This window comes from Anopheles nili, chromosome 2 (genome assembly GCF_943737925.1).
Source record: "Anopheles nili chromosome 2, idAnoNiliSN_F5_01, whole genome shotgun sequence".
NCBI lineage: Eukaryota > Metazoa > Arthropoda > Insecta > Diptera > Culicidae > Anopheles > Anopheles nili.
In genome coordinates, this window is record NC_071291.1 from 10,928,645 (window position 1) to 10,941,116 (window position 12,472).

The following is a 12,472-nucleotide window of genomic DNA, read 5'->3' on the forward strand; positions in this document are numbered from 1 at the left end:
TAACGAAACCACGTGCACGCTCCTGTCAGACCGGTCAGCTAGCAAGGATGCGCAGGATGGACAGAGATGACAAATTACACTAAATGATGTTCCTTTACTAGGCGCTAGACTCGCTACTCTCTCCCAGTGCTGATCGGTCTTTAGCCAGTGGCTGTCCTTGTTGGAAGAAAAAAGGCGTTTGTGTGGTGAAAAACAAAATGTCGACGTCCTTTTTAACTCGCGGTTTGTCGTCGTTTCTGTTTAAATCCTTTGCAATCGGTTCGACCAGCGGTGCCGGACGAAGTGCTGGCCTTAATCAGTCGTTGTTTCATTCGACTAGCAACACCGAACCGGAGGATTCCGTCCGATTTGATAAACTGCAAACGGTCCCGAGTGCTTGGTAGGGGGGGGGGGTTTCTAGTTGAACGAAAAATTTCAACTAACTGTTTTGCTTATGAGCATGTGGGTAATATTTTAAAAATAAATTGTGTCTATCCATTGCCAGCATACATTTGTTCGTGACCCTTGCCCTGACGGTCATTTCAGTGATCTACACTCTTCAGCAGTGCGATACCGGATCAGTTTGTCTGTATTACTACATGCTGCTCTACCTACGAGGCGTATATTGGGCTATAATCTACGTAAGTGGCTCCAAAGGACATGCCTCCTTTACAATAATATACGCTTAACGGTGCAGAAAACACACATAGGTTTTATTCTCCATCTTCTCATCGGCTAGTTAATCCATCTGTACACAAAGAGTCGTCATCAGAATCTGAACTGGTGTGGTCATCATGTATTTGCGAGGCAGATTCATCGGCACAAGAAATCCAGCCTACAGCTCGTGACGTTATCGAACATGGTTCTTCTAACGATTCACACCGCCATGGGTCACTACTTTGGGGAGGCATTTCTGCAACACTGCATTCTTGATGGATTTTCATCGGTTGTGTTCGTTGCATTCTTTACGCTACTAGAGACGCTGATAATTGTACCGGTGCAGCTGTCTTACATTGGTAAGTGTAGCGCCATAGTGGATGATAAGGCGTCCCGAGCATCGGAACATTTACTATCGGCCACACGGCAAACGATCTCAATCTTCCACAGTTCAAGTTCGTGTGTTCAATCTGACGCGACCACCGCCGGATGTGCAACAAAGTGCAAACGTTTTGAGCCTGCAAATTTGCCCCACGGATGAATACAGCGTCAACGATAGCTTCAAGAGCGTAGCGGATCCGAAGGAATTTATACAACTGCAATCGGAGCTGATACAGAAGCTCAAGGACGAAAATAACGAGCTCGGAAGCAGGATTCGGGAGGCGCGTAATATGGTAGAACTTGTTCCAAATCAATCTCTGGACTACTCGCTGGCAGAGCAGTCTTTCATAGGAGGTTATTGATAATCCACGGTTGGTTGGTTTTATATACTTTTCACATTCTCGTCTATACCGGATTCGTGTGTATTTACTACACTTACTTTAGTAATGCTCGTTTCCGGTTGTTTTTCGCTACCATTGTAAAGTTGGTAAATTAACCCAAAACTAATCCATACCGTCCGTAACAACATTTCACAAATTGTCTCTTAAATTGTGTGAATAAAACAAATAATTCCATACTCACTGTTCCGCATTGTTTTATTAAACAACTTTGTTTATCACTCATTTAGAATTTTCTTAAATACAGCTATTGCAAAATGTACTGCTTTCTTCCTTCCTTTTGCCAGTAATTTCTGACATGACAAAAAACAACGTAAAGAAACGCAGAGAAAACTGCTATCTTATTATCACTATGAAACCAAACTTTTAAACAAAACATGATGGGGTAAGTATGCAGTTACATAATGCTTGTATAATATTGATCAGTCCAATTTTGTTACAATTTTTGCCAGTGCATACTGCACTGGTTGGCCAACAAAGAAACTCTTCTTTACCCTGTTCTTATCCTATCGAAGTAGTTGCGCGTTCCGACCTATCCCGGGTACGTGACTGTTCGTACCTGTGCATTCATCTGCATTATCTTTTGGTTTAGCTTCAAATTGTGATCTTTCAAATACTTGATCAAATCAGCCTGTTTCTCAAGCAGCTCTGCAGTGCTAAGACCACGTTGGGTAAGTCCAAGGGAACCACCGCTGAAGCCTCGATTATCCTGCAAGGCATCCGGTGGCGATGCAGTACGATTGAAACGCCGTACAGTTGCTGAGAACAAAAAGTGACAGTTAGACATTGACTTAGCGATCAGCTGACATGCTATTACTTATGTAGCTTCCATTGACAATGCAGAGCACTATCGTTTCCAGTCCAGAGAACGCAGAAATGTAGATGATGGGTGACAGCAATCCCACAGCGATGCACTTTTCACCAAATGCGTCTCCGTAGTAGTGCTGAATAAGCGTTTGTATTCCGAGCAGGAACGTATTCCACAGAGACACAATCTGCAATGGTATCCCTTTATGTTGTTCGGTCGAACGGTGAAAATCGTGATAACCATTTAGCCGAAGTTTTTCGTGGTGACTTCGCACATAATGATCGAACAACTGTAAATAAAACAGAGATTGCAATTGTAAGACTAAACTGATCCAAATTTGTACACAAAAGAAAATCACTTACATAAGTAAAGATCCAAAAAATAGCCCGGAGGTAAAGCATTATGAAGTAAGCCTCACATCGTCGACTGTCTTCCCAAGTTGCAGCAAGTACAATACCGGTCAATGAAATACAGCTCGATACTAGTAGATGTACACTGGAACGACATAATTACATTAATACCATACAAGCGCTACTAGTAAACGTGTATGTCGAGTTTCCAGACATTCTAGAAAACAGAAATTAATGTCAAATATAAAGTTAGACAATTAAGGAAGCCAGCTCAGAATGGAAAGGTATATATCGTCCAGGGGTGTCAATTATTTTATATTAGAAATCATCATTTTGATACGTGCCGCCTAACCGTTGTTTGGTTCAGATATTTTGATTACGGCTTATCATTTGGTGGACCAAATTTCCACCTTTCTTCCATTTTGTTGTCCGGTCGACCTTCTTTTAGTGTTAATCAACAAATTTTTTGAAATCAAAATCGAAATTATCAGCGATAAGGGCGCAGCCCTTCTGATCTCTTCTTATCAACAGCGGCATAGACCTCCACCTTTCTACTTACCTGAATGCTGGAACCGTACGAAGTGGTCGGAAGCCATCGTCATCGTCCGTGGCCAGAATGGGATCAAGCATCGTTCTACTGTCGTCCATCCTCGATGATTCATCAAAGAAACGTCCACCCTACGAGAAAGAACCAGGTACTCAATACAGCGCAATGAAATAGACGCGCTTGTCTATCGTCAGCGCACGAACTTGCGAAGCCTTACTGAGTTCGAAGTGAAGTTCCGAAGCAAACTGACCATACTATTTCCACAGCCCCGATGCTATGCTGACATACTTCCCATTCGTGATGGGTAGTACAGAACAGAAAGTAGAAATGAAAAAAAAGCACAGCTTTACTATCTCGTAATAATTGCACTTATAGACGCCTAGCGTACGGCGATGACGGGTTAACTGAAATGGATGAGCAATCAGCTCATAGAAGGGCGACAATATACCACATCCACACAGGATTCACCAAAACAAAATCTTCCGTCTGTGAATGCAACTGATAAGCAAACCGAAAAAAACTGAATGTATCAATGTGAGACTCACGTATTGTCGGGGTATGGTGAGGAAAACAAAATAAAACAAATAATTACGCCGCGTAATGAAGCTCAAAATCTGAACGATCAGAATTGCTACTTCTTCTTCTTTTTTCTTAAATCGGTTACTCGATCTAACTAAATTAATCTTGCTTTGTGGATCTTGGCAGGACAATCAAAAGAGCTCACGTAAACAAGGGCATGATTCATGTAGATTATTGATCATTCCAATGCTTTCTTACATTTTTGTTAAGAAATTAGTAAACAATTTACGCTCTTGTTTTGGAATTCTTATTAAATCTTGACATTTGTCTCTTCGCGAAAGTCATTTTTCTGGTTATAAGGAACGGTCAATAGCCTCAACTCTGTAGTTACATACCGGCACCGTACTATGACTGAAAATAATATATGACGTTTTCAAACGATATTACATTAAATTTTCATTTTTAATTTTTTATTTTTTTTGCTACGGTTAGAAATAGTTCTAGCAATAATGGCTATATCATAATTCACAAAAAAGCCTCTTCATAAATGTCGATATTTATGTCATTAAAAATACTTGTCGACATAACTACGGTCCGTCAAGCGGCAATTTGCTGTCATGTAAAGAGAAAACGCCAAAAGTCGATATCAAACACGCACCGCTTCGAAACAGTTTGTTTGGTACAGTCAACGAAAAATTGGATTTAACGGGTTATAGGCGTTCATTTCACAAAATAAACATTTTCAATCACTGCTTCTGGAACTAAAGAACAATGTCCGGAAGAAGGGTGCCTGCGAACGAGGATCTCTCGAATGTGGAATTCGAAACGAGTGAGGATGTCGAAGTGCTCCCGACGTTCAATGCGATGGGGCTTCGGGAAGAGCTTCTGCGGGGTATTTACGCGTACGGTAAGTGCTGCTCAGTGACTAGAAAGTGCGGCGATTTCTCTTCATGTGTTGCCGTTTTTTTGTGAAAATTTAGCTAACGTAATTTTGTTGCAGGTTTCGAGAAGCCGTCTGCCATCCAGCAAAGAAGTATTCAACCTATTGTAAAAGGTCGCGACGTTATCGCCCAAGCACAATCTGGTACGGGAAAAACGGCAACATTTTCCATATCCATTCTGCAGTCGATGGACACCACGTTGCGAGAAACGCAGGTGCTTTGTTTGTCACCAACACGTGAGTTGGCCGTTCAGATTCAGAAAGTCATTCTAGCGCTGGGAGATTTCATGAACGTCCAATGTCACGCCTGCATCGGAGGAACAAATTTGGGAGAAGATATTCGCAAGCTGGACTACGGGCAGCATGTAGTCAGTGGAACGCCTGGTCGAGTGTTCGACATGATCAAACGTCGAGTCCTGCGAACACGCTCCATAAAGATGCTGGTGCTGGATGAAGCCGATGAGATGCTGAACAAGGGCTTTAAGGAACAGATTTACGATGTGTATCGATACCTTCCACCAGCCACACAAGTGGTTCTGATTTCGGCCACCTTGCCGCACGAGATTCTTGAAATGACCTCTAAGTTTATGACGGATCCGATTCGCATTTTGGTAAAACGTGATGAATTGACACTGGAAGGTATTAAACAGTTCTTTGTCGCTGTCGAGCGTGAAGAATGGAAGTTTGACACACTGTGCGATCTGTACGATACGCTCACCATCACTCAGGCGGTCATTTTCTGTAACACAAAGCGCAAGGTGGACTGGTTAACCGAAAAAATGCGTGAGGCAAATTTTACGGTCAGTTCGATGCACGGAGACATGCCGCAAAAGGAGCGTGACGAGATCATGAAGGAGTTCCGTTCCGGTCAGAGCCGCGTGCTTATCACCACCGACGTTTGGGCTCGCGGTATCGACGTGCAGCAGGTTTCGTTGGTTATTAATTACGATCTACCGAATAACCGTGAGCTGTACATTCATCGTATCGGCCGATCGGGTCGATTCGGTCGCAAGGGTGTGGCAATCAACTTCGTTAAATCGGACGACATCAGAATCCTGCGAGACATTGAACAGTACTATTCTACGCAAATCGATGAAATGCCTATGAATGTGGCAGATCTTATTTAAGTATGTTGTATGAACATAGAGAGCGAGTAATGTAACTTTTCGTACCACTCATCCAATCCGCAGTACTTGCGGTATAGCAGATAGCGAACGTAAACTTTTAAGCATGTAATCATACATTGTATATGTTTTGAATTTAACGATGGACTTCAAATAAAACGCATAGAATCATGAGTAACAAATTGATTTCATTTATGCTGCTAGTGTTATTAATCTTACATTTTTTTAAACTACATTTCTCGCTATCGAAAATACTTCTCAAAATCTAACCGTTTTTCTAATGCGTTGGAGGCATGGAAAACTCCAGAAAATCAAAACACATTTAGAGTGCAAAAAAGGTTTTATTCAAAAGACGCATGGTTGAACACAAAATTATTCTTATTCTAGTACAATGCAATCAAAGATAAATTTTGATTTTGGTACTCCAACTATTGAATGCAAACTATCCTTTTTTATCTTTTTTTGATTTTCCTGACACCACACAGAAGTGCGTGTTTGACGTTTAGAAATGATTTTCATCGTTGCTGCGAAAGCAAGTAGGCACGTCGTTTCCCAGTGCCGTTTCGAAGCTTTTTTCCGGTGTTTAAATTATGCACTGCTATTTCAGGCTGTTTGTTCGTACAAAATTGGCCGTCTCTCTTGTGCCCATTAAAGGTGATAGCATTTTGGTGTTTAATTTGGGCGAAAGTGGCCACGATTGCACGTGAGTGTAGCTGTGCATAAACAAAAAGGACATTTAGCACTTTTCGGGACAAACGCGTCCGTCAAAAGGTAAAATCTGACTCTCTTTCTCTCTCTCTTTCCGCTCCGTACTTTCACTGTGTTGCGCTCTCTTGCTATTCTGGGATGAGAAAAAAAAACTTTCGCCTTTTACCCATTGTGTGGAATGGTTTTCCCTTGGTGCAGTAAATCGTCAATTTCCGAGTGTCGGCAGGAGCGCCAGCATTCGTCGCCGTTGTTGATACATCGTCGTGGCCAACGTAGCGATGGAGAAAGTGAAAAGCGGTGTTGAGCGGACGGCCATTATCAAAAACCGCCCCAACACTGAACAGAAGTTGACCGCCAATGGTACCCCGCAGCTGAATAGCGACGGTACGCCCCTGCTCCGACTACGACCTTCGCAGCTGTACCACGGGCAGCACGGTCAGCAGGCTGCGGCCCAAGGACTGCCTTCGTCCGATCGCAAATCCCACACCTCACATCAGCAAGATCGCACGGATGAGCATGATGAAGAAGACGATAAGGAGCTGGAAAATCAATACTTCTACGAGGATGAAATTTTTTGTCTCACCCCCAAGAACGGTCACGTCAAGTTCGGCCTGGTGCTCCGCAACTACGACGACAGCGGGGAGGAAACACCGGATGAGGATGCACCAAAACGGGGCGAAATTCGTGCCTGCTGGCATCCGGATGGTCGCGAAGAGACCATCAAGCAACGAAAGGTACGTACTGAGCTTGCAGGATAACTTTTTTTTCGCCCGTCAATTGTGGTTGTGGGCGTCAGTTAACATTAGGGTGGATTATGTAATTTAACCTTCCAAAATGTGCTTACTCCTTATGCTGTCGCACATTATCTGTATTTTTGCCATCGCTGACGGCCTCTCGCTTTAGGTGGGGCTTGCAGACAGGACTCTGATGCCGGGTGATGTTGTACGTCGGATGGTTCCAGGAAAAGATACACAGCAAGGTTACTGCCACGAAATAACGGTTCGAGCGGATCTGCGCATCGTCGGCACAAAGTACGTCGTGCGAAATGTGTCTTCTGATCGACTCCGACCACTCCTGTCCATGCCCAAGGATAGCGCGGTTTGTTTGGATTCCTGGGTCGGCAGCACAAAACAGATCAACGAGAAGTTGGTGCTCAAGTAAGTGATTTGTCGCGCTCGAAATGGGTTTAGAAACCTGCATCAACGCTGTTGCAATCCAATGTTCCTTCAGGTCGTCTTGCGGATCGTTGGTAGAAATCTGCCCTGCCAGCGACCTGGGTATGTTACGCGACAACAGTACACGTTTCCGGCGCGGATATTTTGCCGAATCACTGTACTACCCGGGTCAGCAGCTGGTTGGCTTGATGAGTGAACTTGGCAGCGGCAAGTGGCTCACGACGTCGAACGAGATGAAGCTGTCCCGCAAAAATTTCATGCTGGAACGGAAGTTCACCGTCCAGTCGGTGGAACTGCAGGGCGTTTCAGTGCACTGGCAGTGCAAGGTATCGAGCGAGGATCTAGAGCAAGAGCTGCCCGACAGCAGTACCCTGCAGCAACCACCCGAGTATATAACCGGAGAGGATTTAAGACGTTTAAAAAAGCTAAACCTATTCGAGTCGTGCATGCTACAGATCAACGACAGAAACTACTTGAAACTGAATGAATCGGACGTCATATGTTCGAAACACGCTTGGCGGAAGGATATGAGCAGCAAATACCGCGAACAACTTCTACAAGAGCGCACGGGGAAAGCAACTGCCACCGGCAAATCGGTTTCCGATGTGGAGGACAAAAAAGTAGAAATGGCAAAGTGTAACTGCGCCAGTGGGAAACTTCCGCTGCGAGTTGCAGGGAAGGACATTGATGGTCAGAATGTGGCTTCGAAAGCTGCGGATGGCGATAGCGATGAGGGATGGGAAACAGATGAGGATGGCGAACAGTCGGACGGAGCGACCACATCACTCATGGCGACATCCAAATCGAGCCCCAAAAAGTCACCGTTGCTGAGCAAACGGGTTCGTAAGATGAAACGTCGTCAGCTGGCTGCCGAATTTGGTGGAGATAAGTTTCCCACTGCCGGAACTGAAGTGGTCACGGAGGCGCTGGTCGTGTACAGCACAGCCACCGTTGTTTGGCAAGATGGAACAATAGAACCGAACATAATGTCCACCGAGCTTCGTCCTATTCACCATTTAGACGACCACGAATTCTTCCCGGGTGACTTCGTGTTGACCGGCAATACTGATCCGGCGAAAAATCCGTCCTTCCGAGACTATGGCGTAATCCAGAACGTGGATCATCATGGCCGCACGGCACGTGTGAAGTGGTTCACGACGTACACGTGCCTTTCTGAGCCGCAACCGACGTATAATGGTGAGTCGGAAGTTAGCGTGTACGATCTGAAAGATCATCCAGATTTTCAGTATCGCCCCGGGACGATAGTGATTCGAGTGGCCAACTTTACGGGCGAGGAGACCAGTTCCACCGCCGGTCAGGTTTTGGATAACTATCCCAATGGTATGGTTAAGGTGTGGTGGGTAGACGGATTCGTGAGCATGTGCTGGCCGCAGGATATTTTCGAGGTGGGACAGTACGACTCGGAGAATAATTTCTGGGGCAGCGTGGCCGATTCAGACGCGGAATCATGGGAAACAGAGGCAGAATCATGTCACTTTGGAGACGCAGAATCGACTTCTCCGTCGGTAGTGCTTAAACCACAGCTTACGGCTAACCTTGAGCGGGCGCGTGTAGCTATCGCGCGACTGGAAGAACTGTTCAACATAAATCCACACCTCCAAAGCCAGGATATCATGAAGAAGTTGATGTTGGTTTACAAAAAGTGTCGCTTTCTTGACCGGTTATTGAATACGACCTTTTTCCACGAGCAACACTTTATGGGTCTGGTAGAGCGAGTTCGTAAGTCGAACAATCAGACTACGACCGAGCGAGTGCAGGATCAAAAGAACCGGCTATTCAACCAAGCCGGGTCCGGTTCAAAAACGTCTACTCCAACGGCGGAAACACCGGATACTACGCGAGCGCTTCCATCGCAGCAACAGGCACTATTTGATTCCGGCACTTCGAACTGTTCGTGGGCGGAGAGTAGTCCTGTCGAGAAACCAGAGGAAGAATATAGGGCAAACTATACCGTCGGCGTCGCAAACATGGAGCTGGAGTACGCAAATAACCTATGCAGGAAGATGAACGAGGACGCCGATCTTAATAATACCAGCTCCGTGTTCGACTTGGCCGCGATAGAGTTGGAGTCGGATTCCAAACCGGACCAAGAAGACCGGGAGACGGGTGAACAGTTGTCACGAGAATGTGTCTCAGCTCGGCTTTGTTCGCTTCTCAAGGCCCAGCTAATAAAGGTGCTGGAAGAGATTAACGAACGATATGGATTGGAAGATCCTTTCAAGGAGATCATCTCGGTGGTGGAGCTTAAGACACCAACGCTGGCCTCAATGCCACCTTCATGGACACCATCACCGGCTGAGACGCCAGAAGCCCCGGAAAGTGTCCCCGAACCGGAAGCTTCAAGCTCACCGGTTCTGGCCGATAATGCTGAAGCGCAAGCATCGCCCGTTGCCGATGTTCCGTCAGAATGCTTCCAGGTCATCGAATCAGCGCCTACCTCGCACAAGTTTCACTTGACTATTTTCCAAACAAGCAACGCCCAAAGCTTCTACAAAGCGGTCCAGCGCGAACACCGGATGCTGCGTTCGGGGCTGCCACCGGGTGTCTGGGTGCGAACGTTTGAAGATCGGCTCGATTTGCTGAGCGTAATGATCGAGGGACCGAAGAAAACACCGTACGAGGACGGACTGTTCCTGTTTGATATCCAGCTCGGCAAGGATTATCCTAGTGCGCCGCCGTTGTGCCACTACATCAGTTACTGTTGTGATCGGTTGAATCCAAATCTGTATGAAGATGGCAAAGTGTGTGTGTCACTGTTGGGCACCTGGTCTGGTCGAGGACCTGAAGTTTGGGGGCCATCTAGCACGTTGTTGCAAGTCATCGTCTCTATTCAGGGCTTGATACTAGTCGCAGAGCCATATTTCAACGAGGCAGGATATGAAAAATTGAAAGGTTAGTAATCAAGATACGAAGCAGAAAAGTGCGATGTAATATGCCACAATTCTACTTATGCCATATTTGCGTAGGATCTCAACAAGGTAAGGAAAACTCTCGCATGTACAACGAAATGGTGTTGCTGAAGCTGGTACAATCAATGACCAAGCTGGTGTCGAATCCGCCTGAAGTGTTTCGTGAGGAAATATTGTCACACTTCCATGCATGCGGCGAACGGATGCACAATCGACTTAAAACGTGGATGGAAATGTCCAGCAACTGCAATCGTGATGCTGGAACTTCCGCTGGAAAAGGTAAATATTATAAGTGGAATATGTGATTCATACCCTGTACGTTCTTTGTTTAATTTCCAATGCGCGTTCATTGTAGAAATGGAATCGAAATCCTCGGATGCTCTTCAAGCAGCTCAATCAACAAACGCTTCCTTGGGTGCCGATGAAAGTGATCATTCATCGGCAAGGCTTTTAAAATCCGAGACCTGCACTATAGCGCAGCCTGAGTTTTCACTCATACCGGCGAGCCGTGGTTTTTGCCTAACATTGACTGGCCTTTTGGAATCATTCCAAAAACAGCTCGAACAGCTATCTCGGACTCCGCCGTCGTCCTTACCAGAAAATAATATATAACAACCAAGGCAGGAACAGGTGTTTGGTAGCTGCCGCCATCGAATCTCGCAGCTAGGTTGTGTTGCAGTGGTGCCTCCTGTCCATGTTGTATGTGTCGCCTAAGTTTATGAAGCATTGAAGGCAGCTTTTTTCATTTGCTGAATCGAATCAGACACAAAAGATTTTTATAAGGTCGTTGGATCACGGAGGACTAATCAATTGAAACAGTAAAATTTCATTTTCATTATCACTATCATTCTGGCCGAAATATTCAATTAGTTGCTATCTCGCGTTGTTTAAACATTGCGTTGTTTAAAAAGCTAAAAATATGCATTTCTATTGCTTCATTTGCTTTGCTTCGATGCATCAATACCGGTGATAAGGACATTTTTGAAAGTATGACAGTAATAGAAGGTACATTGGAGAGAACTACTATTTCCACAGTACGAGTTTGTTGATCAATCACCTGTATTTTTGTATGCCTTTCAAAATGCTAAGAAAAAATCAGTTGTTTATTTTATATCTTCGAACATCGTACAGTCGTCGTACTTTGTACAATATTCTGTAAACGTTTAGTTCCTTGTTCGCACATATCAAGGCAGCTTCGCATTTGTTTGCCTAATAGTTAATGTTTGTCATCGAGCTTTTTTACATCAGTCGACCTGAATGTTATGTATAATTTATCGTTTGCTTGCGTTTATCAAACCGTGATATGCAGTATCGTTGTTGTAGCCTAGTGTTTTTTACGAACTAGGCTCTGGCTGCCAGAGATGAGCTAGGTCTCACCCATTCCATTAATAAGGATAAGGTTGCAATGTTCTCTAAACCGGTAGCCGGTCCTTTCCGGCTTGAATGGCGGTGGCAAAAATGAAAACGAACGAATACATTCCAAAAGTACTTCGCGCAAAATAGCTTCAGCTGATGGATGCAAAATTGGAAGACTATTTTATAAATAGAATTTTAGATCAATGGTAATGAGATCAAAGAGACATTCTAGAACGTGAAATCTCTAAATAATGCTGTGCCTACAAGTAAATCAATTATTATACCACATTAACTACACGAAATGAAAGCTACCGCTCGCTAGACATTTAACATGCACGAAAAGAATGAGAAAAGAAGATGGTGCGAGGCATGCATGTTACGTTTACTTGTAATCTTTCTCCACTGTGTGAAATGGATCGGTGCAGGTCGGAATCCGAAAATCACCAAAAAGGAATCGAAATCAAAACCAAATACACCTACAACATACTACATTAGCGAAGAACAATAACTTAGATCCTAAACAAATGTTACATTGCACAAATCGCAAATGAAAAAGGTAGCCATTGTTAAGAAACTACTTACCTACAGCGAAAAAAGAAT

General features: G+C 44.6%; 4 protein-coding genes across 4 annotated transcripts; 3 read left to right on the top strand and 1 right to left on the bottom strand.

The window, feature by feature from the left end:
* Nucleotides 1–197: 197 nt before the first annotated feature.
* On the top strand, nucleotides 198–1,379 carry LOC128720233 (transmembrane protein 192-like). Its single transcript, XM_053813893.1, has 4 exons — nucleotides 198–379; nucleotides 485–620; nucleotides 719–995; nucleotides 1,087–1,379. The coding sequence occupies exons 1-4, from the start codon at nucleotides 198–200 to the stop codon at nucleotides 1,377–1,379; spliced, it is 888 nt and encodes a 295-aa protein (XP_053669868.1).
* Nucleotides 1,380–1,602: 223 nt separating this feature from the next.
* Nucleotides 1,603–3,418, bottom strand: LOC128720234 (transmembrane protein 192-like). Its single transcript, XM_053813894.1, has 5 exons — nucleotides 3,338–3,418; nucleotides 3,133–3,251; nucleotides 2,586–2,718; nucleotides 2,233–2,512; nucleotides 1,603–2,174 (listed from the first exon to the last, which is right to left on the bottom strand). The coding sequence occupies exons 1-5, from the start codon at nucleotides 3,371–3,373 to the stop codon at nucleotides 1,948–1,950; spliced, it is 795 nt and encodes a 264-aa protein (XP_053669869.1). The 5' UTR covers nucleotides 3,374–3,418; the 3' UTR covers nucleotides 1,603–1,947.
* Nucleotides 3,419–4,315: 897 nt separating this feature from the next.
* On the top strand, nucleotides 4,316–5,870 carry LOC128720232 (eukaryotic initiation factor 4A-III). Its single transcript, XM_053813892.1, has 2 exons — nucleotides 4,316–4,546; nucleotides 4,640–5,870. The coding sequence occupies exons 1-2, from the start codon at nucleotides 4,411–4,413 to the stop codon at nucleotides 5,704–5,706; spliced, it is 1,203 nt and encodes a 400-aa protein (XP_053669867.1). The 5' UTR covers nucleotides 4,316–4,410; the 3' UTR covers nucleotides 5,707–5,870.
* An 819-nt stretch (nucleotides 5,871–6,689) lies between these two features.
* On the top strand, nucleotides 6,690–11,128 carry LOC128725522 ((E3-independent) E2 ubiquitin-conjugating enzyme). The gene is made up of 5 exons (XM_053819310.1): nucleotides 6,690–7,145; nucleotides 7,315–7,568; nucleotides 7,642–10,499; nucleotides 10,574–10,795; nucleotides 10,872–11,128. Exons 1-5 carry the CDS (start codon nucleotides 6,690–6,692, stop codon nucleotides 11,126–11,128), a joined length of 4,047 nt encoding a protein of 1,348 aa, XP_053675285.1.
* Nucleotides 11,129–12,472: the final 1,344 nt, after the last annotated feature.

Coding starts and splice junctions, on each gene's coding strand:
- LOC128725522 (XM_053819310.1), top strand. CDS start 6,690: ATGGAGAAAGTGAAAAGCGGTGTTGAGCGGACGGCCATTATCAAAAAC. Junction 7,569..7,641: donor AACGAGAAGTTGGTGCTCAA/GTAAGTGATTTG, acceptor ATGTTCCTTCAG/GTCGTCTTGCGGATCGTTGG. Junction 10,500..10,573: donor AGGATATGAAAAATTGAAAG/GTTAGTAATCAA, acceptor ATATTTGCGTAG/GATCTCAACAAGGTAAGGAA.
- LOC128720234 (XM_053813894.1), bottom strand. CDS start 3,373: ATGGTCAGTTTGCTTCGGAACTTCACTTCGAACTCA. Junction 3,252..3,337: donor GGAACTTCACTTCGAACTCA/GTAAGGCTTCGC, acceptor TCTTTCTCGTAG/GGTGGACGTTTCTTTGATGA. Junction 2,719..3,132: donor CGTACGGTTCCAGCATTCAG/GTAAGTAGAAAG, acceptor ATGTCGTTCCAG/TGTACATCTACTAGTATCGA.
- LOC128720232 (XM_053813892.1), top strand. CDS start 4,411: ATGTCCGGAAGAAGGGTGCCTGCGAACGAGGATCTCTCGAATGTGGAA. Junction 4,547..4,639: donor GCGGGGTATTTACGCGTACG/GTAAGTGCTGCT, acceptor ATTTTGTTGCAG/GTTTCGAGAAGCCGTCTGCC.
- LOC128720233 (XM_053813893.1), top strand. CDS start 198: ATGTCGACGTCCTTTTTAACTCGCGGTTTGTCGTCGTTTCTGTTTAAA. Junction 380..484: donor CAAACGGTCCCGAGTGCTTG/GTAGGGGGGGGG, acceptor ATCCATTGCCAG/CATACATTTGTTCGTGACCC. Junction 621..718: donor TATATTGGGCTATAATCTAC/GTAAGTGGCTCC, acceptor CTCATCGGCTAG/TTAATCCATCTGTACACAAA.